The sequence below is a fragment of the Pelodiscus sinensis genome, chromosome 2 (genome assembly GCF_052426305.1).
Source record: "Pelodiscus sinensis isolate ZL-2025 chromosome 2, ASM5242630v1, whole genome shotgun sequence".
In the NCBI taxonomy this organism is placed as follows: domain Eukaryota; kingdom Metazoa; phylum Chordata; order Testudines; family Trionychidae; genus Pelodiscus; species Pelodiscus sinensis.
In genome coordinates this window covers 182,633,233-182,660,915 of record NC_143053.1, presented here as the reverse complement: position 1 = coordinate 182,660,915, position 27,683 = coordinate 182,633,233, and the positions used below count along the sequence as shown (strand labels likewise).

General features: G+C 45.3%; 1 protein-coding gene across 2 annotated transcripts; it reads left to right on the top strand.

Annotated features, from left to right (window-relative positions):
• The first annotated feature begins 43 nt into the window (after positions 1-43).
• Positions 44-27,683, top strand: LOC102458939 (prostatic acid phosphatase). 2 transcript variants are annotated; one of them, XM_006133152.5, is made up of 11 exons: positions 48-251; positions 5,657-5,752; positions 7,012-7,098; positions 8,125-8,277; positions 12,830-12,928; positions 17,797-17,901; positions 19,023-19,155; positions 20,726-20,808; positions 22,221-22,327; positions 23,399-23,558; positions 27,351-27,683. In XM_006133152.5, exons 1-11 carry the CDS (start codon positions 138-140, stop codon positions 27,360-27,362), a joined length of 1,149 nt encoding a protein of 382 aa, XP_006133214.3. In that variant the 5' UTR covers positions 48-137; the 3' UTR covers positions 27,363-27,683. The 2 variants fall into 2 exon arrangements, with proteins under 2 accessions (XP_075778031.2, XP_006133214.3); XM_075921916.2 differs by lacking the exon at positions 27,351-27,683 and having other exon boundaries at positions 44-251; positions 23,399-23,594.

The following is a 27,683-nucleotide window of genomic DNA, read 5'->3' as shown; positions in this document are numbered from 1 at the left end:
CTCCCAAGTTTCTCCTGCATTTGAAATGCGCAGGAAGCAGATCCACCCCTTTTGTCCTTTTGAAAGTACAGCTTCACCTCAGGCTGTAAAACCAGAAGAGCTACTGTAGCTCCGAAGTTTTTCCAGCTGCAGCCAGGATGAGAATGACACGGCTTCCATGCAGGTCCAGGAGTTTTTGCTTCACTCTTAGTCTTTTCCTCATTCTGCTTCACCAAACAACTTCAGAAAATAAGTTGAAATATGTGGCAGCGGTAAGTAGATGGCCTCTTCATTTAATTACTGGTAATGACTATAGCATGGTGTTCCTGGAATTGATAACAGTGCAAGATTTGCAACTCCTCTTTGTACAGGTTCCACAAGGAAAAAAATGGTGTCGGTATTTCTGTGTACAGCGGAAAACCAAGTCTTAAAGGCTCATCTTATTGAAGATAAAATGAGTCAAATGTAAAGATTTTTCTTTGTGAGATAAAAGAATCTCCAAGATTTGTGGCAAAAGCACATGAACCAGAGTCAAGAGACTGGGGTTTTGTCCTGGTCTGTACCTCCCATCCTTTATGTGCCCACGTCTGTCTGTGTGTATCTTGCTTTCCCCATATGTAGAACTGGGAATACTTACCTAGCTCATAGCTGTTTCAAAGTTAAATTCATTCATGCTTTTAAAGTGGTCTGAGATCTTCAAATGGAAGGCATGCTAGAAATGAATGCACTTCTTTTTTGACTGCTGACTTAGCCTAATAGGGTGTGTCTAGACAACAGGGTTTTGTCAACAAAAGTGGACTTTTGTCACCAGAACTATACCTGCATCTACACTACTGCCGAGTTCTGTCGACATAACGTCGACAGAACTCGGCAGTTTTGTTGACGGCGGTAAATCTCATTCTATGAGGAATAACGCAATTTGTCGACAGAATTCTGTCGACAGAAGGCGTTATTGCATCTACATTGTCCTTTGCATCTATACTCTCATGTCGACAAAGCAGCTTGCTTTGTTGACAGAACTGGATGTAGTCTAGACGCTCTTTGTCGACAGAAGCTTTGTCAACAGTATCTGTCGACAAAGCCTCAGTCGACAAAAGCCTGTAGTCTAGACGTACCTACAGTGTGCAGAGACATATAAAGCCTAATTTATTTAGTGTTGTGATGTACATGCTACATTAACTAGAATGAATTTGGAAACTCTGCAACAATTTTTCATGGTCCACTTCTACTTTTAAAGTCTATAGAAAAACAATGTAACATCCCTTTCCCCTCAACAAATTTGGGGAGGCTTCCCCCCAATGGATCTGGAATTTCAATGTGTTCTGAACCTGTGGCCTTGTAGATCTGAGAGAGAGAGAGAGAGAGGTGGCAGGGGAAAAAAGATTCACTTTAGTGCAGGGGTGGGGAACCTAAGGCCCGAGGGCTGAATGTGGCCCACACCTTGCCTGGATCCAACTCCTGAGGCTCAGGGTTCCCTCTCACGGCACTAGGGAGTCTGCACCTCCACTGTGGGGCTGGAGCACACAAAATCTACTAACCTGGGCCCCCCTAGACTCCAGTGTGTGAGGGGAACGTGGGGAGTGTCTTTCTCCTTCTCAGTCAGGGGACACGTCAGTGAGGTTTTATTTGTGGGGGGTTTTTTTGTTTGTTTTATTTTGTTTTATGCTTCTCACTTGCATACAGCCCCCGACTGATTTTTCTGTGGCTCACTGGCCCCCAACCCAAAAAAGGCCCCCTGCTTTAAAGTGTTGCTTCCTATGCATTGGAATTATTGTTTGTAATGAGGAATTCTTTTATCCAAACATTCTTGTTCCTTCCACAGTTCCCAATGAGCATTTATTGATCCATGTAGAGAAAACAATGTGTGTCCTTACTCTATTATCTATGCCAACTCCCCTTCTATTATCTATGCCAACTCCTCTATTATCTATGCCAACTCCCCCCAACCCACAACCTCTAATATTTCTTGTGTCTCTCTTGGCTGATGCTAGTAAGAATAACATTTGTCCTATATGTAAGCGGGGGAATGATCCCGCTATTGTGGGGAACTTTCCTGGCTTCTATACACCCCGGTGAAATGAACCAGCGAAAGGATCTGAGTCCCCGCTCCCACTTCCTTTACCCCACGGCTCCCTGATCCTGAGGGCTCCCCCTCCACTCTCCAGAGTAGCAGAGCCCTTGAAACCCCAACAAGGCTGGGCCCAGGTTTCCTGGGGCTTAATCCCTGACCTTGTAGTCACTAGGGGCAGGAGTTAGGGTGTCCCCACTCCGAGGTGCTCTCTTTACACTGCAGGCCTTCTTGGCCCAGTGATCACTTCATAAGGTTCAAAGCAAATACAATTTATTAAACATCAACTGATTAAAGAGAAAAGAATAAGAAACAATGAGAATGGTTAAATGAGAACACACAGCCCTGCTCTGTAGCACAGGGACATCAAAACAGCAGCCTGCAGAGTGTAAGGACAGTTCACAGTCTCTCTCTTAGAGGCCCTAGATATGCTGCAGGAGGGGCTACAGGCTGGACACGCTAGCTCTGGTAGTGACCACACAGTCTCAAGCTCGAAGTGGCCAGACCCCTCTCCCAGTCCAGAGCCTTTCCCCACACTTTGCTGGTCCCAGGTGCTCACCACATCCAGCTGCAGGCTGTGCTGCTTGGCCAGTTCCAGCTCCTTGTGTTGCTTCTCTGTTCCTTTTTGCTCTCTGAGCATTGCCAGTCTGCTGCTCAACACAGGGTCTGCATTCCTTGCGCTGTGTGTGCCTGGCTCTGCTGCTGCAAAAACTGCCCCTCAGCACAGCTTGCTCCTCTTAGCAGTGTCTCAGCTCCCTGTTCCTTTTGCAGGACTTCTTTACACAGTTTGTACTCCTCTTTCAGCTCTCTGTCTTTGCAGCACCTCTTCTGCACACAGCTTGTTTGTTCAGAGAGAGAGCCAGAACAATCCCAGCTCACAGGGAGGACGGGGCCTGGCCTCTCCCCTTCCTCACTGGCCTGTCCAACCTGTCAGGCTGAGCTGGAGTGTTGGCTGCTTTCCATTGTCTCTGGGGTCAGTCAGTCTCATGAACTCTTCCCCTTCAGATACTGCGAGCTGGCAAACCAAAAACTCCCACAGAGTTTTAGTAAGGGGTAACAGTCCCCTTACATATGAGCCAGAACATGACTTTTTGACATCGGTGAGAATCTCAAAGGGAGTTGGATCAGACACCAGGCAAAGAGAGACCCAAATTCTATTTTCAGCAACATGTTCAAAGTTTGTCCCATTCATTAGTGCTGTGGTTCTCAACCCTTCCAGACTACCGTGCCCTTTTCAGAAGTATGATTTGCATACTCCACATTTCAAGTTAACTTCTAGACTTACAAAACTAGACATCAAAATACAGAAAGGTCACAGCCCACTATACTAAAAAGTGTTTACTTTCTCATTTGTCTGTATGAAATTTTACTTTACTAGTGCTTTAGATGTAGCCTGTTGCAAAACTAAGCAAATATCTACATGAGTTAATGTACCTTAGAAAATCTCTGTATGCCCCCAGCGGGGCTGAGAATCACTGCATTAGTGAACGTACATAGCAATATCTTAAAAGAATATGAAAGGGAGTGAAAGAGTCCTGAATGCACAGGTGGCATCAGGCAGAGGCATCAGCTGGAGAACAGAACTCTCTAAAGCAGTGGTCCTCAAATGCATTTGATCAGGGCCCCCTTCTTTGTGTCTGTGGCTGTTTGTGCCCTCCCCCCCCACACACGTGTATATATTGCTACCCAACTAAGAAGGCAGAGCAGAGAGAAGCAGCTGGTGCTGGCCAGATGCCCAGCTCTGAAGGCAGCAGAGCACCAGCAGCAGCACAGCAGTAGGGGAGGCAATGTGAAAAGTGATGTTCATCCATACCACTTTTTGCAGCAGACTTAGCACCTCATTGCCACCTTTACTTCCACACTGCTGCTGCTGCCCCCGAGCCTGAGAACCAGATCCCTGTCACCTTCAGGTGAAGGATCGGGTCGGGGTGGGGGAGGAAGGGTGAGGGAGCAAGGAGAGCTCAAGCCAAGCTATCTCCTGGTAAGAGATTGAGGAGACGGGAGGAGAGGAGACAGGCTCCACCTAGCTGTCTCCCCTACCCCCCCACCAGCCATGGTGACAGGACTCTGAGTGTCCCCTATATTCCCACCTCCCAGGTGTCCATGGCTCTGTTGCAGGAGCCCCAGTAAAAAGGTACACAAATTGCTCTCTGTTTTTTTGGAAGAAACTTTTCCGAAATTTGGCCCATCTACAATGGGCCAAATTTTGGAAAATCCTCCTTTTTTCGGAAGAGTCCTTTATCCTTGTGGAAGGAGGAAGACAGGGCTTCCGAAAGAGTTCATCTGCTCTTCCACAAAAAAAACAGAAGAGCAGACACGTTCCCTGGATGCGATAGAGTTTTTCTGGGATACCTCTGGTAGCTTTTTTTTGAGGGGGGGAGGGGTAAATCTATATACTCATCCTCTTCCTTTGATTGTGACATGGGCTTTCTTAATTGCCAGAAACTTGCTGATTGGTAATATGTTACAGACACATTTCAACTTCAACCTATTTGTAATTTAAGAAAATATAAGTCAGATGACTGGCGTAACTCTCTGTGAACCAGAGATCAAGAAACGATATTGGGGTTTATTGTCTAAACCAGGGGAGACATATCCAAAGGTTTAAACTGAAGTTAGGCCAGTTCTACCTTAGAGGGAAAAGTTGAACTAAGGTAAACAACTCCTCATGACCCATGGAGCACTGGTGTTGATGGGAGTGTGATCAGCGATCGATATAGTAGGTGCCCTCCAGACCCATAGGGTTGCCGGCCAGGCTGTGTTCCTCACTCGGGCAACTGCTGGTTGGGCTGCGCTCCTGGTCCTGGTGGTTGGACCATGGATGTTCTGGGGTCAAAAAGTCCCAAACTAGAGAGGTTCAACCTGTAGAAACAAATTCTTTGACTCAAGCTTTTAGAACAGTTCCTGTCGTCTGAGGCAAACAAAACAGGCGGTAACATGAATGGTAATGAATTTTAGTACCTAGAGCCAGTGCAGCCAGATTGTGCCTTGCACTTATATAAGAGTGTATGTGTGTGGGGGGATGGGGAAAATAGCACTAAGTAGATATTTACTAAGCAATTTTTTTTTTTTGGTGATCACACAGGAATGACTGTGAAAAGGGAAAGGAAACATCATAGAATTAGACTTTAATTACAATATATAAAAATAATATTCTGAATAATATTACTAACAAATCAATGGCCAGCACTTTCAAACTTGGGTGCCAAAGCTAAGAACCTAAATCCATATTTAGGCCCCTGAATCAATGGTCTGGTTTGCAGAGATAAGCATTCACAAGTCAATCAGACCACTTGTTTAGGTGCATACATATGGCTTTGGATGCCCACCTGTGGCATTCAGGTTTCAAAATGATGGCCAATTACTTTTTATGTCCTATGTGGGAAAAATCATCAGACTGCTCCCTTTCACAGTTCAGTTGGCACTAGAATGATATCTTAATATCTGAATATGTGTTTCAATCAGACTAGATGCATTAACCTGTTTTTTCAGACTCTCCAGTTCTTTGGATTGCAAAGCAGCGCTCAAACTACCATGATATGCTAGTCTTCCAGACAAGTAAAAGAAAACCCAAAGAGAATTAATTCAGTCTTTGATTCGTCTCACTAGGTTTTTCGACATGGTGACCGAACCCCAGTTGAAAACTTTCCGACTGCTCTACACAAAGAAAGTGAATGGCCACAGGGATTTGGACAGCTTACTACGGTTTGTTGGCTTTTCACAGAAATGAGAACATTAATGCAAAACAGTTATGCAGGTTTCTGATGTGTGACTGACAAACTATTAGGAACTACCTGGCTAGGTGTAATTCATAAATTAAATGTTTAATGCAGAGGTACTCTAGCAATAGTTGTTAAATTCCATCTGAATCTTTATAGTTAAGGATGTGACTGTCTCCTTGGGTGGAAAGTATTGCCACCCTTCCCGATGAAGTGGCTGCATTAAGATAAGAGGCAATTTTAATTTTAAAAAATAAAATAAATACACAAGTATGCCAGTTAAACCTGTATTTGTGTTTGGTAGTCCATTAAGGCAAGAAAAAAATTCTTTGACTTATATTTTAGAAAGATGCTCTAATTTATTTTTATTAATTTGTAGATGCTCCACACATTATTTTTATTGTAAACGTGTGAATTTATTTTGCGGCTCTGAGATTCCAGTTCAACAAGAGTGCTTTTTTTGGTCTCTAGAAGGTTATGGGATCCTATCCACAGCCTTAGTGAGATCTGATAGAACACCACTCCAAGAGATGTTAACAGCTGCCATTACATCTAACACAAGCCAGCAGAATGTAACTAAAGGAATGAAAGTAGGGTAACCAGATGTCCTAATTTTATAGGGACAGTCCAAATATTTGGGGCTTTGTCTTATATAAGTGCCTATTACTCTAACCTGGTATTTCACACTAGCTGTCTGGTCAGGCGAGATGAGAATCAAGCTACAAACTCAGGAGTAAGATCAATAAATTAGTAGTAATGAGTTACTATGAGTAAGCTAATCATTTTCTTCATAAGTATTTAGATCAAATAAACAAACTTTCTCTTTCATGCCCATTGAGGTGAGGGGATCAATTAGTGCTAATTCTCCTCACACACCCCACAGGAATAACTCTGCTGACATCAGTGGAGATGTGTCAGTTTGAAAGATCTAAATAAAACTAGAATCAGGCCCGTCTCTCTGAGCAGGACATGAATTATGACTTGATTATTAACACTCAAAACCTTGAAGGTATAGCGTCCTAGTATACTGATACTACTTTATGAATATAAGTGAAGTTTCCCGTTGAAAAAAAAACAACCAAAAACCCAGATGCAAACATGCATAAAGTCTACACTATGCCATAAAAGTGGTTAATGGTCACTTGAAAAAGTCACTGTAGACAGAAGGAAGAGCGGAAAGAAAAGTTGTATTAAAGTTCCACAAGCACCTTAAACTGACATTCACCTGTACTGCTGTCCACACAGATTGGAATGCAGCAGCAATATGAGCTTGGACAGTATATGCGGAAGAGATACTCAAACTTCCTGAATGACTCATACAACCGCCATGAGGTAAGCATTAGAGTTTGTGTGAAGGAATTTTTTCTTGCACCATTTGACTCTAAGACTACTGAATCAAAAACAAAATCCACAATCCTAAAGCAAGAGATAAGGTAACAAAAGATCAGCAGTTCTGAACATCAGGCCACTGAATTGGGTGCATAAATATAGATTAAGGAAACTAATTGTAAGCACCTAAATTTGAACATTCTGGCCATACAACATATCATATCAAGGGTGAACAGAATTTCAAGAAGTCACAAGAGAGGGAGGGAAACTGTATTACAATTCTACATTTCCCTAAAATTCTGCAACGCTGAGCCAATGGATGAAGATGGAGATGAGAAATGCTCTTAGCACAGCTAAAAAGGCTGATACTCAGATGATCTCCTAATCAGGGTCCTGTTATTTGGGAAAGTTCTTATTGAGAAAAACATATATAACAGAAGCAATAGGATGTACTGTGAGCTATGATGGCCAAGGGAATGTAGACAGCACCAACAAACATCATTTATAAAATGTCTACCTTGCTCCAGAAATGGAATGCACAAATAATCAAACACCTGGTAAACCTACACACAGGGATGCTGGAACAATTTGTATAGTGGGGGTGCTGAGAGCCATTGAACCAAATTATAAATCCTCTATGATGAGAAATCCCTTCAAGCCGGGGGATGCGGGAGAACCCCGCCCCATCCCTAGTTCCAACTCCTATGCCTATACATGCTTTAATCACAGAGGAATTGCTAGAGCAATGTTTTTTAATCTACATTTTAATGCTTCTTCACACATTTTTTAGTGTTTAGTTTCAACGGTAATGTCTCAGAAATTCCCTAGACTGATGAAACAGATTCCTAGAAACAGGACTCAAATGGTGAATGTATCTACTGCTAGCCCTCTGCATAAGGGTGAATTTCACCTTCTGTAATTTATGCAGAACAGGAGAAAGGAAGAGAGGGAAGCACGGACTGGGAATATGGATAAAGCCGTCCTCTCTTTAATTTTTAGGGAAAAATACTTTTGTCATTTTACTTACAGATTTTCATTCAAAGCACAGACATTGATCGAACCATTATGAGCGCTCAGGTTCTTCTCGCTGGACTTTTCCCACCAGCTGGCCACCAGATCTGGAATCCCCAGATCCTTTGGCAACCCATCCCAGTTCGCACTCTGCCACCAGGCAAAGGCAACGTGAGTACCAATTGCAAACTTTACACCTATGATAGGATTTTTCAGCAGGAACACAAAATAGGAGACGAGAAAAAGCCTTTTACTCAATATGTTCAATTCAACAGAAAACATCTTCCATAGCTGTTGGCCTACAAAATCTGTACCTACATAGGACCATCCTTACTCATATGCAGAATATGCAGCTGCATAGAACACCCCAAAATTTGGGGCACCATGTGGTCTTACTGTCCACCCACCTGCTTCTTCCTATCTCTGTTCTGTGACTCTGCTTCCACCAAAAACCTAGTTAACTTAAAAGTGTAAACACCTGTCAGCGGGGGTGGCCCGTGGATGTAGGCAACCTCGGCAGTTGCCAATGATGACGTCACGCCATTGAGGGCTATGGAGGCGGGGGCACCGATCACGCATTCCACCTAGGGCGCCAGTTGTCAGCAGCTCTCCTCGAGCCGCTCCTGCCTGTCAGACCTATTAGAGGAACACTGAACCTGTGGAAGAGTCTTTCAAGTGGTAATGAAGCCATGTTACAGACACTTGTCAATATACTGTCAGTTTCTGAATGTGCTGTGTTATTGCAGGACCTTAGTTTAAAATTTGCTTTAAAAATATTTTAGTAGTGTGTTGCTGAAGTTTATAAAATCCCCTCTCTAAAAGGCATGGGGGCACCCGTTTCATAGTACTGCATAGGGCCCTATAAATCCTGAGGATGACCCTTCGCATACAGTCCTACCAGCTCAATTGTAACTGTTGCATGAAAGTCTACAGGGGTTGAGCAGCTGACCTGTATTCCTCATCTCCATCTCCTCTGCAGTGATTCTTTGACATTGTCCTGTCAAGAATGGCACGAGGAGAAGTTGAGGAAGTTCCACTCTAAAGTCTTTTCATGGGGACAGGTTCTTTCCCTGCTGGCCAGACATAAGTCAGACAGGCAGACCTTTGAGGTGGTTTCAGATTTAAATTTGCTTCCCTGCCTAACAGGTTTGCTCCTGAGGTCAGCCAAGGAGAGAAGTTTACCTCAACCATTGTAATTCTCCCTCCGAGGCTAGTACTAATTTGTACTGCAGTCACACCGAGGAGCCTCAATTGTAAACTGGTGCCTCATTACACTAGTGCTGTAAAAACACATAATCGAAAGACAGACCCTGCCTTGAGAAGTGTACAAACAAACCAAATGAATTTGTCTAAGAAATGATAGGAGGGGTAACAGCTATGGCGTATGCACTCTTCCTGACTGACTCAGGTACAAATCTGTCAGCCAGCGGGCTGGCAGCTGCTGCAGTCGGGCACTGTGCAGGAGAGTGATTTAACAAGAACAAAAGCTGTGGAGAGCAAGGACAGAAAAGGCTTCATTCCTCCTGCTACCTACAGTTCTTGAGGAAACATGAAAAGAAACAATAAAACCATCACGCACCGTTCATCAAGGCCATCAGAGAAGATGGGCCACTGCTGTCATTAGGCCACTATGCCTGCCTGCTCTGGAGTTGTTCATGAATCATAGAGCACTAGAACTGGAAGGGACCTCGAGAGGTCATCAAGTCCAGTCCCCTGTTCCCACCCCTTCTCGATCATAATGAGCATTACTCCATTTGGAAGCCATGTAGGAAAGTGAGATGAGGAGGGAGGAGGTGCCTCAGGCAAATCAGATCAGACAATGTGATTCAGCTTGACTTTCACGCTGTCTGCAATGAAGCAAGAGGGAGGGAGGCATGCAGGTGGGAAGAGGTTTCGATAAGCATCAAGCCTATCAGATGTTCATCCAAAACCCACGCCTCCAAATGCTCTGAGTCGCTGCTGTACAGGGAAAGGGAGCTGCGGGACATGGCAAGCTCATTTGCATGAGTGCTCTTCTTCCCTGTCAGGTGTGCAACTTTCCCAGGTGGGGGCCTTAATGTTTAATAACAACAACTTCCTGGAGCAACATGAAAGTTTTTTCTGAATAAGCCAACCACTTGTAGAGACAGGAACTCTGTCTTCCCAGGGCCCCCATGTCCAAATGTCTGTGGGTATTTTCGAGCTCCAAACAATACAGACTGGGAAATCCAAGCAAAATATCATGTAGTAATAAACTTGGGTCACAGGTTATTTTCTTGGCCTACTGTGATCTATTCAGAGCTGACAGGGAGCAGCACTGTGCACTACTTAATGAAACCAAAGAGAGTGGCTTAAGTGATAACACTCAAAAGGTGATGATGAAGCCATACAACAAAAGTAATTATTTGTTATTGTGCAATTAAAACAACAGTCCAAAACCTCCCGCCTTAAATCTAGAGCCTCCAGAGTGTGCTGCTAATATGAAAGAACATGCACTTTGGAAGTCATGCAGTATTTCCAATTCAAAGCATGTTAATAATGCCTCTCTGCTAGCATCTGCTCCAGCCGCTATACTGATGCTCCAGCACGGAAGGACCACATACAAAGGGAAGCACTGGACATGGCTTTGCTCAGAGTGCAAATCACACTAGGTCAGAGAAAGCCAATACAAGACATATACAACACCTAACCACCAATTAACTCATCACAGAAGGACTTATCAGGAGATAAGTGATCTGCAGTTATGCAAATTCTCTGACTAGGGGAGAATTTCACGCATGTGTTACTAAGCAATAATGAAGCTATTATACAGACATGCTTTCGATATTTAGGAGCACAATTCAGTTCTGTCTCTTCTCTATTCCCAAGAATACACAGTGGCAAAATAGGTACAGTATTATTGTAGTTATAACAAAACAATACTATATTTTACACATGGATCTGAGATCAGTTTAAAAGTTTAATACACAGATTCCAGAACTGGGCTGCATTTGGAGTTGAGAAGTGGGAACAAGTAGTTTAAACCACCTTTGTACACTGGATCCTGGGAATTCAGCCAGTTCTCAGAGCAGCTCTAAAATACACACAGCCGCTTAAGAGGGTCATTCTAACAACCAGGGATCAGCTAGATTAATGGCTTCCTGGCCATGCCAGCAGAAGGTTCCACTGCCAAAATTCACCAAGTATATGAACAACTTTGAACCAGTGGATTGGCACAAAGCAGCTGAAGCGTGACCATGAATCTGACAGTCAACAGTTAGACCCCACAAGGGATAGATGTGGCATAAAAACCTAAGTTGGATTAGAAAGGGAGTCACAGTGATCCAGATCTACCAAGATACTGGGAGAGGAAGATGGAGAGGGAGAATGATGCTGTAGTTCTGTGATCAGGGCATCACCTAGGAGGAGGGAGACCCCAGGTATTGTCCCCCAGCTATAATCACTCTTTCATTATTTATTCACAGTGTAACAGTTTCCACAGGAGAAACAGGAGGTGTCCCAAATCAGAATATCTCATAGCGCAGGGACTAGATAATGCGCCTGAGAGTAGGAGACTCCTGATCATCTCCTTTCTCCCTCTCTGGCAGGGAGGGGGAAGTTGAATATGGGTCTCACACATCCCAAGAGAGTCCTCTAAAAAAGCACTGGGCAAATAGCAGTAAGGAAGGTACCCCCTCCTCCTCTGGCTGTTTGCATGGAGCAAGGCAGGTGCCTCACTCAATGCCTCATGAAGTGGTTTAGGCACTTCAGCTGCCTGACTCCATGAGACTGATTCTTATTCATGGACTGCTAAGCAAAGATACATGCCTCCCTTCAGCCTGGATGTAGGCATCTCAGAATGACACAGTCAGTACTTAGCACATACCTCTGTCATCAGCATCTGCCATTGGCTAGCTGGGGCAGCTCCCCACCTAATCATGTTGGCTTTTTATGGATGACAGCCAAAGGCCACATCTCCACTTGCGGGAAGATCAATGCTGTGGCAGTTGATCTTTCGGCATTCCATTTAGCAAGTCTAGTAAACACCTGTTAAACCGAAGGCTGAAGGCGCCCCCATCAGTACGGGTACTTTTCGCTGTTGTGAGGAATAAGGGAAGTCGATGGGAGCATTTCTCTCATCAACCTCCTGCTGTGGAGATGGCACCAAGCTTAGCTTAAGATACATCGATTCCAGTTATGTTATTTACATAGCTAGAGTTGCGTACCTTAAGCCAACCTTCCTGCTATAGTATAGATCTGGCCTAAGGAGCCTACCTCCCCCCTTTATTGTATAGGGAGCCTAGGTGCCTTTCTTAGGCCAAGTCTATACTACATTGGAAAAGTCACCTTAAGATATACAACTCCAGCTATGGAAATAACATAGCTGGAGTCAACGTACCTTAAGCTGAACTCGGCACTGTCTCCACTGCAGGAGATTGACAGGAGAAATGCTCCCATTGATTTCCCTCACTCCTCGCAACAGCGAGGAGTACCAGTGCCAATGGAGGTTCCCTCACTATTTGATTTAGTGGGTCTTAACTAGACTTGTTAAATCGAATTCCAAAAGTTTGACCGCCGCAGCGTCAATCTTCCCACAAGTTGAGACATGACCTTAGACTTTGTGGCTCCCAGTGTTGTTCCTGGGATTTTCTAGGCACCTAAAAGTTAGACGCTGTGATGTCCAGCTTTGCCATACCTAAATCCCTCTGTGGATCCCATTCTAAGTGCCTGCTCATCTGACAAGTTTAACTTTTCTTTATTTCAGGTGCTGCGCTTTCCTATTCCTAACTGTCCATGTTTTGATAAACTTCAGAATGAAACCCAGGCATCGAAGCAATTTCAAGACAAGTTGCAATCCTACATGGTAAAACAAAAAGGAAAAAATTGTAAACTTAAGGGATTGTGATGTTGCATTGTTTCCATTTACTGAAATGCTGTTACTGTCTCCCAAGGAACAACAACTTCTTAAAAATATAATTACCGCAAGACAGGCTAATATTACTATAAAATATTCTTAATATACTTGCACACTGAGCAAGTCCTATACATATATATTTTAACTTAGGTTTTATTTTATTTTGTTTTAATTTTTAGATGGGACTGTAGCACTAACAAGCTCAGGCTATTTTGGGTGAGGTTTAATTTGTACTAATAGTCTAATGAGACTGAAAATATTCCGGAGGCAGCAATTTCCTGCATTACTGTGCAGCATAAAACCAATCATAGAGATGTGATTACTCTGCTGAAACTGGGGAGTGATGAAAACCTCAGGATGTGACTATTGCGCAGCAAAACCCATGTAAAAATAACTCCAGCATTTCTACTTTTGCAAGTTTCATTACAACACTATTTATTTGCATCATCTCACCCAAAGTTGAGCAGTGTTTCGGCTTTGGCCTTGACACACATCTTCACCCAAATTCCCCCCAACTTCTCCTGCTATGGAGGCTTTCGCAGGTAATAAATTAAATAGGAGTGAAGAGACCTAGTCTAAAGCAATGCCTAGTAGCACTGTCCCAGGAACAAACCAGACTCTGTATCATGAGTCAGTTCCTGCTTCCTCCTTGTTTCATGAGGGAAAGCAAGCTGTGTCAGCCTTTTTCCTTGTGCAACTTATTACTTCCCACACTACACCAGCTCTGCTGTGCTGGCCAGCTCCACCCATTCCCACAATCAACAGCAAGGGAGGGGAAGAAGCAGCCCAGCAGCCACCTTTCCCATTCCCACCCTGCTACCCATGGTACAGGTAGAGAACACATAGGTGTGCAGTGGCAGAATTCCTTTACACTCCTTGTCTGAGCACATAGCAAGGACCAAGTTGTGCAACCCTTATTCAAATGAATCAGTGCACAGCAAGCCCTGATCTAAAATGGGAATTTACTTTAGTATAGCTTCATCACTCACAGATATGACAAAGCCATCCCCTCCCACCTTCTGCCCTCCCCGACCCGAGAGGCAAAGCTATAACTTACCTGACCCTGGTATAGATCAGTGTAAAGTCGATGGAAGAGTTCTTCCACCGATGTAGTGCTGGCCTATACCAAGGGTTAGCTAAGGCCAGATGTACACTAGACTCAGTAGTTTGGCTTAAGGTACACAACTCCAGCTATGTAGAATACGTAGCTGGAGTCGGCTTACCTTAAGCTGAGCTTGGCAGCATCCCCACAACGGGAGGCCAACAGAAGCAAATGTTCCCATTCGCTTCTCTTACTCCTTGCAAAAGCAGAAGTACCAGACATCAGCGGGGGCACCCTCCGGCTACATCTACACTGGCATGATTTTCCAAAAATGCTTTTAACAGAAAAGTTTTCTGTTAAAAGCATTTTCGGAAAAATCATGTCTAGATTGGCAGGATGCTTTTCTGCAAAAGCACTTTTTGCGGAAAAGCGTCCGTGGCCAATCTAGACGCTGTTTTCCACAAAAAAGCCCTGATCGCCATTTTCGCGATCGGGGCTTTTTTGTGGAAAACAGTACTGTGCTGTCTACACTGGCCCTTTTGCGCAAAAGTCTTTCGGAAAAAGACTTTTGCCCGAACCGGAGCAGCATAGTATTTCCGGAAAAGCTCTGATGATTTTACATGAGATCGTCAGTGCTTTTCCGGAAATTCAAGCGGCCAGTGTAGACAGCTGGCAAGTTTTTCCGCAAAATCATCTGATTTTGCGGAAAAACTTGCCAGTCTAGACACAGCCTCTGAGTTTAATTTACTGAGTCTTAACTAGACTCACTAAATTGAACGCCGGAAGTTTGATCGCGGCAGTGGCAATCTTCTGTTTAGTGTAGACAAGGCCTCAATCTCTTGAGGGCTGGATTTTCACGTGCCTGAGAGATGTAGCTATAGACCAGACTTAGTATGAACACGGCTTCACAAATGGACTCTGGAAATGGCACATCAATAGGTTCTTGTAAAAGATAAGGGAGGCATAGCCCTGCATAGCCTCAGGCAGTTTCAGAGTTAGAAGGAATGAAAACTTTCATAAACAATAACATTTATGTCTTTGCCCCCGCCCCTGAGCAACTAAAGATAACCACCATCTCCCGCACCCCCAAGTCTCAATTGGCCTGGGAGTGGGGGAGTGGCAGGGTGGCTGCAGGCCAAATCAACTTTGGCGGGCTGTATCCAGGCCATGGAGGCTGCCATGCTCACCCCTATGGCAAGGGATTCAGGTGCAGGAAGGCCTGTAAGATCTGAGAGGGAGTTTGAAGGAGGCAGTTGTGATCTTGGGCATGGGATTGGGGGTGCAGGAGTTTGGATTGTTCTGACCTAGGGTAGGAGGGGGTTGTGTCTGGGGCACAGGATTGGGGTGCAGGGCTTTAGGCAGGGGATTACAGTGCAGGGGTTTGGGCTGTGACCTAGGGCAGGAGGGGATTCTGATCAGGGCAAGGGATTGGGGTGCTGGGTCTGGGAGCGGGTATGGGCTTATGAGAGGGCAGAAGGTTTGACTTACGTGGGATAAGGGGATAGGAGTGGGGGGGGGGGCTGGGTGGGAGGGAGGGGCTGAGGGCAGAAGCAGGCTCTCGCTGGGAGACTTACCAGTGGGACTCCCGATCAGCAGCCTAGCACATTTGTCAGGCAGGAGCCTGCCCTGCCCCCACACAGGCTCCAGGGCCATGTGCTCTGTGAATAAGAGCCGAGGGCGGGGAGAAGTGGTCCCTCAAGTGCTGCCTGTAGTTTCTGTTTTTCAAATAGGCAGCTTCCATTGGCAGGAAACCATTCAATGGGATTGTGCTTGGGGCGGGAGCAGCCATGAAGCACCACTCCTCCCTCCTCTCTGCGCTCACAGTTTGTGGAATACAAATGGCCCAGCAGCCACTTTTCTGAGTGGCCTGTGGGGGCGAGGCAAACAGGGGAGTCTGCCTGAGACTCCCCACTGCATCCACAGGCTGGATCCGGTGGCTTGGTGGACCGGATCTGGCCTGCGCAGGGTGTTTTGTCCAGGCCTGGCATACACATTCTGGTGACACGTAGATTGTTTTTAAAGTGATTCATTTAATTATCAGAACTCCAAAGCAGATATAGTTTTTCAGGCTGTTCTCAAAGACCTGATCCTCCTCCTGGATTGAAAATCCCATCTTCACAACATTCTTTGCCTCATATATTGCAGCCTTACAATGATATGTTATGATGCTTGACTCCAAGGACACAAGCTGCAAATGCATGTACCAATATTGTAAAATATACACATTAAACAGTGATGGGAGAATACTAGAGTTTTCAAGAAGCAACTTAAACTTTGGGTGCTTATCCAACCCCATTGTTCAGACACAACCAACCTTTCCCCTTAAGAGGCCTCAGCTCCCCTGAACTGTGGTCTTTTTTGGGGGAGTCTAAGCATGGTAGTCTGTTATCCTCACCAGAGTGACTGAGAGCAGAGAGCAGGTCTTGTTTCCTCTCCTCACCACCATCTTCATGAGGTAGCTGGCAAGCTTGGTTCCCTCTGTAGCATCTTTGTGAGACATTTTTCCCATTCCAATGTTGCCCTTTGCCAGTTATCCAGGCAGTCTCCCCCTTTCTGTCTCAATGTACAGGCAGTCTCCGACTTACGCGGATCCGACTTATGTCGGATCCGCACTTACGAATGGGACTTTTCTCGCCCCGGAGCTCGCGGGCGGTGGGACCGCCCAGAGTGCAGCGGTCCCGCAACCGCGTCCTCCGGGGCGAGAAAAGCTGCTCCGGGTCTCCCTGGTGTGCTGGGGGGGACTCCCCAGCACAGCAGGGAGACCCGAGCAAAGCCGCACAGGCAGCGGGGTCCCTCGCCTCTGTGGCTTTGCTCCTGTCTCCCTGCTGTGCTCGGGGGGGACTCCCCGCCACCTCTGCGGCTTTGCTCCGGGTCTCCCTGGTCTGCTGGGGGGGGGGGGCGCAGCTAGTGCGCCTCCCCCCCCCCCCCCCAGCAGACCAGGCTTTTGTTGTGGACGCCTGGGGTAGAGCAGCTGGGGCGCTGCTGGGTTGGTCCTGGGGGGAACCTACCCAGCAGCGCCCCAGCTGTTCTGTCCCAGGCTCCAGATTCAGCCACTGTTGAAACTGATCAGTGGCTGATTCCAGGAAGCTGGGGGCAGAGCAACTCTGCCTCGGGCTTCCTGTAGTCAGCCCCTGGTCAGTTTCAGCAGCAGCGGCTGAATCTGGAGCCAGTTCCGAGTTACGTACAAATTCAACTTAAGAACAAACCTATAGTCCCTATCTTGTATGTAACCCGGGGACTGCCTGTAATTTGTTTTTCTCTCTTCCTTCTTTCCTTAATCTTTTCCTTCCTCTGGGTTTTGTCTCCATTCCATCCTGTAGGTTTTCCCCTTCCTTCCTTCCTGTTCCCATTTCCTTTTTCCCTTGTTCCTCTCTTCCCCTTCCCCCACTGCCTCTTCTCAATTTACTCACCTCTCCAAAGGAGCTCCCACTTCAGAAGGCTCACTTGAAGAGGTGAGTGAGGAGGTTGTATCAGATCCTTGGACCACTGAAGTACTCAAGGCAGGGAGAGAGGAAGCCAGCAAGTGGAGCCTTCCAATGAAGTATAGCAAGGATGAGTAAAAGTTAGTCACAGAGACAGAAAGAGCAGTATCATCTAAGGCTCCTGAGTGAGAGCTGCAACAACAACAAAAACCTTCATTGGGACTGTTCCCATGTGTAAAGTTAGGCATGTGTGTAAGAGTTTGCAGGCTCGGTGGCTATGAGTCCATAGGAACATGTGTCTGGGGGTCTCGAGGCATTTGTTGTGTATGTTTCCTTTTGTTTTTGTCTTTCAGGGGGTTTTAAAAACGATGGCAGCTAACTCGGGATATGACATGGATACTCTGAAACGACTGAATAATTTCAAAGCCTGGAATACATATGATACTCTGGCTTGTGAGGTATTTAAAAGAGAAGGAGAGAAGGAAATTAGCCCAGAAAGATCTGATTCATCTAAACAGCACATTTCGTTTTCAGCCAAACACAGCAATACCTGGTCTCCTGTGCTGTACTGAGCTTGGTTTCTTTTTGGCACCATTCGAGGAATGGTGAATGATAATAAGGCATAATTTAATTCATGAGGAAAGGAAGTCTCAAAGCATGCAGGTTAAACCTTTGTAATCTGGGACCCCCTGGTCCAGCAACATCTGTCATCTGGTAGGACCACGGATGTTCCAGGACCAGAGAGTCCTGGTGAAGGGCTGGTGGCTGTGTTCCCCGCTGCTGGGCTGCCCAGTGCGCTACAACTAGGCAGCCAGGCACAACCCAGTGGGGCTGCCTGGTGGGGCCAGGAGCTCAGCGCACCACAGTGGGGCTACCCAGCGGGGCCAAGAGCTCAGGACTTCACATTGAGCCTGCCCAGCAGGACCAGGAGCCCAGTGTACTGGGAGCTGGGCTGCCAACCACAGCAGGGAAGGAGGTGGGGGATCAGCAGGGCAGCGAAGCTGGCAGCAAGGGAGAGCCAGCCAGGAGACTGGTGGCTGGTCCAGGGCTGGGGGAGAGCTGGTAGCAGGGGAGCCAGGTATGATCTCCCTATCACTGGCAAAATCCCTCAACCAGGTCTAGTCAGATCTCGTGGAAGTCAGACTAGAGAGTGTCAACCTGTACTTAGCTGGATGTTGAAAATAAGAGGTAGCAGAATTGTCTGGTGGTTAGAACAGGAAACTGGGTTCCCTACTATGAGCTAGATTATGCCTTGCAGATTCAATGTCAGAGAAGGAGCAGGAGTGAGTTGGCCCGGCAGGGCATGCATCTTCCTCTCCAAATCTGCACACTAGCAAAAACCAAAAAGACAAACAACTGCAACAAGAGAATTACATTTCCACTAAGAATTACATTTCCTCCATGCTGAGAAGTCTTCCTAAAAGGGTAATCAGGGTCAGATGCCAGGAAATGAAGCAACATGACAAAGGAAGCGGGAGAGAGCCACAGGAGTCCAAAAGCAACAATGTAAGGATGGGTTGGGGGTGGAGAGAAAAGGAATGGGAGAAAAAGTAATTTTCACTTTCCTTTTTCACTATAGCGTATTCACAATTTTACTCTCCCTGTATGGGCCTCCCAAGATATAATGGACAAGATGAAGGAGCTGGCAACATTCTCTTTACAGTCACTCTTTGGGATATACAAAAGAAAAGAGAAAGCACGGCTGCAGGGAGGTAAATAAAATATGAAGAGCACTGAAGAGGGACTGGAGGAACTGATATTATCTGCCAAACCAGTCTCCTCGCTCATTTTAACAAGGAGTTTTGCACAACACCACAATTTGTTTCTAAATATGAAACAAGTATTTTGAACGCCGCTATTTGCATGATCCCTAGGATGTCAGGGGTGGAAGTGCCTTTAGCTACCCAAATATAAGAAATGCTTGCAGAAATCGTAGGAGAAGATCGGGGTGGCCCGTCCATATAGGCGAACTAGGCAGTCGTCTAGGGTGCCAAGTTAAATGGGGCGCAATATCATTGAGGGGTTTGGAGGTGGGGGCGCCGATTGCATGGTTCGCCTAGGGTGCCAGTTACTGGCAGCTAGTCTAGGGCCACCCCTGGAGAAGATTCAAGGCCATTCTGACCTGAGCCTGACATGAGTGACAGCAGCCTTGATTTAGGTTGCCTTTCTCCGATACTAAATCTAAGTCTTTTCTGGGCTTTGATTTGTCTTTTCTGATTTAATGTTAACCTTGAAAACACCTTCGCAATGAGCTCACTGAGGGCCAGATGTAGACCTGCTCCCAAGCAGCTCTGGGCACAGCTGAGGAGAGGGGATGCACAGTTCTTCGTAGCCCTCTCATCTTGGGTCTCACTCTGCATTGGTTTCAACCATAGAATAAATTAGAAAAGCCACAGGCAGACCAGTTTCAACTCCACTGCCTGACAGCTGCTATTCTAGCAGCCAGGGATTGTCAAGGTGCAGGGACATCACCTCAATCACATCACTGCTCCCTGGATGAACTCTTGTGTGGGGAGCTGGGAAGGAACTGGTGTAGGTGCTGCCAGAAGGACTCCCTCATTAGCTGGTTCTGCTGGCTTTAGGGCACTTTTGTAAGGTGAGAACACAAAGGTGCGTCTACATAGCACCCTTACCTCAAAATAAGCTATGTAATTTGTGTTACCCAAATTGCGTAGCACATTTTGGGGTAATTTCTAAATAAAGCGCTATTCTGACAATAAAGCGCTATTCGACTGCAGAAAAGCATGCCCGTTATTTTGAAATATATTTTAGAATAACAGGCGCATTTAAAGACACAAATTGCTATTTCGAGAAACATCCGGTATCCCGAAATAGGTCCACTGTCTAGAAGTAGCCTAAAGGTGTCCTGGGCTAAAACATTCAAGACTCAAGCTTTGAGCAGAAAGGCAAAAATCAAAAGTTATGGCAAATGACTGGTTGAAATATTTCTCTCCTGTTTAATCTTTATTAGAGAGAAATGTCATTGAGGACAAGGCAGCGCAACCAAACTGAAGGGAAAGAGATTGTACCCAGATTCTCAGCAGCTTTCTAGCCTAGTTTTTAATGCTCCTGTTTCTCAAAATTTTCTGGGATTAATTTTCCCCCCATTTATGTAGCATCCACTGTCAAGCTCTCAATTCCATGTCCACTAAAAATGAATTACTGTTGCACATTCATGAACAGGTCCTCCTGTTTAATATCTGGGATCTCTGCATTTGGGCTTCTGTCCGAAAATACTTTATTCATTAACATCTTAATCAGTCTTCCCTTATCTTCTTTAAGGTATCCTGGTGAATGCTATTCTAAAAAACATTCAAAAAGCTACGAAACCATCAAACAAGAGGAAAATGAATCTCTTTTCTGCAGTGAGTATCTTTGTTTTTCCCAAATGTAGGGTTGATATGTTTACGACTGGGAATTCAACAGAAAGGGTTTAATTTGACATGTCCTGGGAGCAAATGCAGAAGAAGAATTGCAAGCAATGTTGCCAATGTATTTTGATTCAACAACTGTTCAGTCTTAAAAGAGAAAGATCATGTTTCTTCTACAAATTAAGAAAAGCAGTAAGGGTATGTCTACACTTGCACCCTAGTTCGAACTAGGGATGCAAATGTAGGCATTCGAAATAGTCAATGAAGCGGGGATTTAAATATCCTGTGCTTCATTAGCATGATCTCGCCAGCGCGTTACTCTGATCAACAGCTGTTTCTAAAGTGAAAGTGCGCGCTGGGATGCATTAGTTCGAACTAAACCTCTTGGCTCAAACTAACATTACTCCTCAAAAAATTAGAGAATAATGTTAGTTACTCCAAAAAATGAGGAGTAACGTTAGTTCGAACCAAGAGGTTTGTTTCGAACTAACATGTCATGGTGCGCACTTTCACTTTCGAAACAGCTGTTGATCAGAGTAACGCGCCGGCAAGATCATGCTAATGAAGTGCGAGATATTTAAATCCCCCCTTCATTGACTATTTCAAATGCCTACATTTGCATCCCTAGTTCAAACTAGGGTGCAAGTGTAGACATACTCTGAGATACAATGCAATTGGATTTAGTACATTGAATTATGTGTTTTTGCAACATGTACAACAAAAATAACCATAGGATTTGCTCATCAACCTGTGCTTGGCAAAGGCAGCCTTACTCCCCACTAATCCCCATTCTAAGATTTGGCCCCTACTGCACCACAGAGCAACTTCAGGGTTTCTCTAAAAGGCATCGTGCTGCAATAAAGCCACCAAGGTGCTGTTCTGCCAGCAGGGGCTCATTGGAGTACAGCAGCACTCCAAACACACCTCCTATGTATAATCTATACATGAGCTGGCTCTGCTCATTGTATGTCACCTGGAGAGTCCCCTAGGTTAAGCCATTTTGACCATCACTTTGTGCTGCTGGTGCAACGAGGCAATGAGAGCTCTATTTTTCAGTGTTAATTTATTTATTTGTTGCAATGTATAACATATCTATAGTTCTAGACACTGTATAGTGATTAAAATACAGCCATTAGAATGGTATATAAATAAGCACAGTAAACATACAGACAAGGGACTTACTCTGGGGAAAGAGGGATTCCCTCGTCCTCCCTTTCAACACCCTCCCAAGGGTTTTCCTGCAAAAGGAAGCAAAATAAAATAAATGCTATTAAAAACAAAGGCTACAACCAGAGTTTTACTTTAATATCCCATCCTAGAACTAAAAAAGGTTGTTGGAGGTTGCGACAGCACAACCCCACTTAAAAGTAACTACTGTATTACATGGGAGTATTTTTTTTTTATAGCATGACACCACAATTGGTGCCCTACAGATGGCGCTCAATATTTTCAATGGAAAACTGCCACCTTATAGTACTTGCCAGTTTTTTGAGCTCTACCAAGAAAAGAGTGGGTACGTATCTTGACACATTTGCAGCAACCAAATGTGTTTTGCTTTCAGATATCAATTCAGTAATGCCCTAGACGATTTTGAGAGAAAAGCATCCTCATGAAATGTAATTGTGTTTTAAATGAGAATTTTACAGAGCAGCAATGTTCCCTGTAAGACTGGTACTTGTGCAGCCCCTCAAGAGAGATTCAAATGCTGCCCAGCTAATTAGCAGAATGCCCACAGCTAGGTTTTTTGTTTCTACTAGTGGGCTATGTCTAGACTACACCCCTCTTTCGAAAGAGGGATGTAAATTAGGCAGATCGAAAGTGCAAATGAAGCGTGGAGTTAAATGTCCCACACTTCATTTGCATAATCACGTCACAGTGGTCTTTCAAAAAAGGATATGTCGAAAGTGAAACCGCCATCTAGAAACGGTTCTTTTGGAAAAAAAAAACCTTTTTTGAAAGATCCCGTACTCCTCATTTGCACTTTCAATCTGCCTAATTTACATCCTTCTTTCGACAGAGGGATGTAGTTTAGACATACCTGTGATGCACACTGACACATAGCTTGGTGCACATAAAAAAATATTCTGTGCCTTGATGGAAAAGATTAGAGTGCACATTGCTGATCAGTTCATATTTATAATGTTGCATTTAAATGCATTCAACACCAATAATTGACTGAAATCACAAAATCAGACTGTGTGTGCATATGTGTGTGAGAGAGAGAGAATTAGGGTTAGTGGTGGGACTTAAGTGAGTGTTTCCCTAAGTGGTAATGATAATTTGTCTAGGCACCCCTTAAAACATATTCCAATCAAACAACATCCTTATATAGGATCTGCTCCTGTTTTCATTTAAAGATTTTAAAAGGGCTTGCTGACATGACCTGTGATTTTAGCAGAGACATGACAGTTCTAAGGATCATTGAGCATTGGATGTCTTTGCCAAGAGCTCTAATCTCGAAGAATTTGGTTTACAGTAATTTCTGTTAACAAAGACTGTAAATTGCAGAGGGCTGTGTCTCTGCACAGGAAGTCTCAGAGCTAAAGATCTAATCTTTCTCTTTCTTCCGGGCTCTATAAACCAGGCACTACAGCATTGAAATGTACTATCGGAATGACTCCTCCAGGGATCCGTATCCACTCAGGCTGCCAGGCTGCACGTCTCCTTGTCCTCTTGAGAAGTTTACTAAGTTGGTCTCTCCTGTCATAGTGAAAGACTGGTCAAAAGAATGTGCCAAGTGTCAGGTGAGGGATTCCCAGGGCTGAGGAAGCAGGTCCCGGCCACACACCTCTGCACAAACATCAATTCCCTGCCCACTAGGGTCAGAGTTCATACCAGGATCAAGCACCATGTTTAACAACAGACCACAAGACTTACCTAACACAGGAAAAGCCAGATGTAGACCCAAGGCTGAAGACAACACTGACTTCCTCACCTTGATAGAGAGACCCCCCTCCCCATCACTGGCTAAACACACGTAGACTTTCTACCCCACACTCATGCAGCCTCCCCACCCCTGGCTCAGTTCAACCTGCTCACGCATTCTGGGCTGATGTGGATTGTGAGTTCAAACTGGCACAGGTTGCTGTGTGGTGTCAGCTATCTTGTCAAGTCCAGGCTGTGTGTCTGTAAGGGTACGTCTACACAGCAGTGTTATTTTGGAATAACTGACTTTAGTCTGAAATAACTTAGTCCGCATCTACGCTACAAGCTGTTACTTTAACATAATGTCGAAATAATGTCGAGCTGGAGGACTTCTTACTCTGACTCCTGTAAACCTCACTTTACAAGAAGTAAGGGAAGTTGGAGGAAGAGTGCTTTACCTCAGACTTCCTGCTGTGTAGAAAACGCCAAAGCCAAAATAAGATATTTTGATTTAAGTTACACAATTGACCTAGCTCAAGTTGCGCAGTTTATTTCAGCGTTAGCCTTGCTATGTAGACATACTCTAAGAGTCCCCTGTGCAAGTGTAATACTAACAGACATCTGGTCATCTGAGGGTGCAATTGAACCTGGGACCTCTGTTCACATATTATAAGTCAGCCGGTTATTACCAAAGGCTCACCTGCATGCCGCTGTCTATTTCAGTTTCTGTCTCTGCCCCAGCTCAGTCTTGCTGCTTTTGGTAGCTACTGTTCTCTCCACAAATCTTCCCCAGCTTATTTCTCCCCATTCCATCACCACCTACTCACTGGTTTAAACCCTTCCAGGTGGCCTGTAGTTAATACTGTGTCCTTGTTTAGCAGTGGCACTCTCTTTTCCCACAGCCAATCAGGTTTAAGAAGAGTGGCAGGGAAGAGAAAAAGAGGCAATAAAGGAAAGGGAAAGGGCTCTTTAGCCAGTTCCATACCTGTCACCATGTAAACATATCTATTCCCAGGTGCCAGGTATTCTCTGTAGCTTGGCCAGGCTCAGAATTACAGACTTGGGAAGGGGGAAAACCTCATTCAGTCGTTGAGAATGTCACTGTGCTCCTACCTCCCTGTTCTGCTCCTCCTCTGCCATAGGGCGAGAGTTTGGTGCCTCTTCCATAGGTGCTGGGACTGGGGGCGCTGCAGGTGCTTGGAGAGGTAATAACAATCCCAATGCATGGTGCCTTCATCACCCCCGCAACAAATATTGTTCCAGCGCCACTGGCCTCTTCCCTAAGATACCCCATCTCATTCTACATTTCCCTTGCCTCAAAGCCAGGACCAGGGTTGGGTGCTTCCAGTGAGGATCCCCCCATGTTAGCCACCCCACCAACGGGAAACTCAGAGACTCCTTCCAGCCCTGCCTGCTTCCCCTATTCAGTTTGATGGGTTGGGTTCATGCCAATGGTCCACCTTCTGCAGACTTCTCAGATCTTCTATTCTGGGGCCATTTGGGGCATTGGCTCCCACAGACCCACTGTTTCAGGCTCCAGGATGCATCCAGTTTGGAGCACCTCTGTTACTTGAGGAGGACCCTCCAATGGCCCAGCAGCACCATGCCTTTTAAAGCTTGTTTCTGTCAGTCTCAGGCTTGGCTCAGGCTACGGGCAACAAGCCAACCTGCCTCTCAGAGGTGGTGATGATGCTCATTCTGATGTCTCTGGTTGGATGCCCATATGTATTGGCAGCTGCCCAATTGTGCCAAACATAAGGAAGTGGTGTACTGCATGGGTGTATGCAGCATGCTGATATACAGATAGGGTAGCTCTGGCAAGTAGGAAGTCCAGTGTCTCTGCTACATCCCTGCGAGGAGCATCTGGCTGGCTCACTCACAGAGGCCACTGCCTTGTGGGTGTTAGGCTGCCGTCCTTAGCTTACAGCTGCCATACAGAGAGCACAATTCCATGAACATCTTGTGGCTCAAAGGGCATGCCTAAGGCTGTGAGCACTTTGGTGAGGTACCATAGAGAGGACAAAGTAGTGCCAGAAGGTTTCTGTGGTAGCTGAGGCTTTGACCTCCCTCAGGAATTTAGTGAAGTGATCCACCATCATCAGGATGGAGGATGCACTCCTCTGACTTGGCTCTACCTTCAAGTGGTCCAGCGCTGCCAATGCCGAAGGTACAATGGGCTCTGTTGGCTGGAAGGGACTCTGCCCTCCACCCCCTTTTCTGCGGGTGCAGAGCCAACCTGCCTTCTCATTAGGTGCTGGCATGCACTATGAGCACAAATTGGTGGGCCTTGTGGTGTGGTCCCAGCTGTCCTGTTGGCTACGGTAAGAATTCCCTTTAAAAGTGCCAGTGCAGCAGATGGCACTCCTCCAAGCAGCTTCCTAGTTCAGACACTGTCTCTGCCCCAGCTCAGGGCTGCTGCTTCTGCTGCTCTCTTCCCAGATCCTCCTGGGACTATTCCTTGCCCTTCCTTCACTCCTACTCGTTTAAACCTTCCCAGGTGCTCTAATTAATTCTGTGTCCTTGTTCTGAAGTGGCACTCTCCATCCCCTGCCAATCAGGTTTAAGCAGCGGGTTGGGGGTGTGTGGAAGAGGCTCTTTATCCAAGCCCCAAAAAGAGAAACAAAATGTTTTGTTTGCATGTAGCATTTAAGCAGTAACTGCAGGAATGGCTGCCCACTTGTAGGTGACATGATGCTTTAAAATAATAGATTGACCTTCAACTAAAGGCGACGGGCCACATTCATCACTGAAGGGGAAGGGAGATATAAATTACACTGCCTTGTGCCCAGGAGCTCCCTTATATGCAAAGGGGAGAGTCATCCAAAAGAAAGGAAGGCAACAATACTCCGGCGCTTTTTCTCTGCAGCTTTAATACATAGCCACAACTTTATAAGGCCCATATAAGTTTCCAATTGAGACACCCAAGGGACATTAACAGAATCATCTTCCAACATTCCTGGCCATGCCTCCTTCTCACCCATACTGAGTTTTGCTGACCACCTCACACACACCTCCCATTGGCAACACCCCATGGCATATGACTCATAGACTCATAGACTTTAAGGTCAGAAGGGACCATTATGATCATCTAGTCTGACCCCCTGCACAGTGCAGGCCACAGAATCTCGCCCACCCCTCTTAGAATAATCCTCTCACCTATGTCTCAGATATTGAAGCCTTCAAATACTTTGAAGGCCCCAACATGCAGAGAGTCCTTCAGCTGTGATCTGTGCCCAATGCTACAGAGGAAGGCAAAAAACCTCCAGGGCCTCTGCCAATCTACCCTGGAGGAAAATTCCTTCCTGACCCCAAATATGGCGATCAGCTAAACCCTGAGCTTGTGGGCAAGACTCACCAGCCAGACACCCAGAAAGTTCCCTATAGCAACTCTGACCCTGTGAACACTTCTGGTCATGAATGAGAACTACTCACATGCATGATGTTATATACACCAGTGTTTCCAGGATTGGGTATATATATATATATACAAATAGTATATGTATTAATGTACTGAAACACATACATTTACCAGAAAGATAATCAAAATTCAGCCACAAAATACTTTAATGCAGAATACTTAAAATTCAGACTCTGGTCTGGATCTCTAAGTAGACATATATTGATACATCTTCCTAACATGCATATTTCTTCTTTACTATTTTTCCTCAAAGATACATTCCTAGGATTTGACTTTGCTGCTGGCCTGTTCATCTTTGATGTAACGCTGTTGTTCCTTCTCTACCAATATGGAAAGTGCAGGTGCAGAAACACTTATCAAAACTTCTAAAAGGTAAAAGAATGAAGAGGTAGATACTGCAAAACTTCAAGAGCAACTAGATGTCTGTTGTTGTTTTTTAAGTCACCTGCAGTGTTTTACAATCTACAATTATCTCTGGTCAAATAATTCTACAAAGCACGTTGAATTGATCTCAGCAACAGAGACTCTGCAACCTAATTCATAAATCACTGGAACATCACAGAAATAAACTCATGTTTAGAATTTA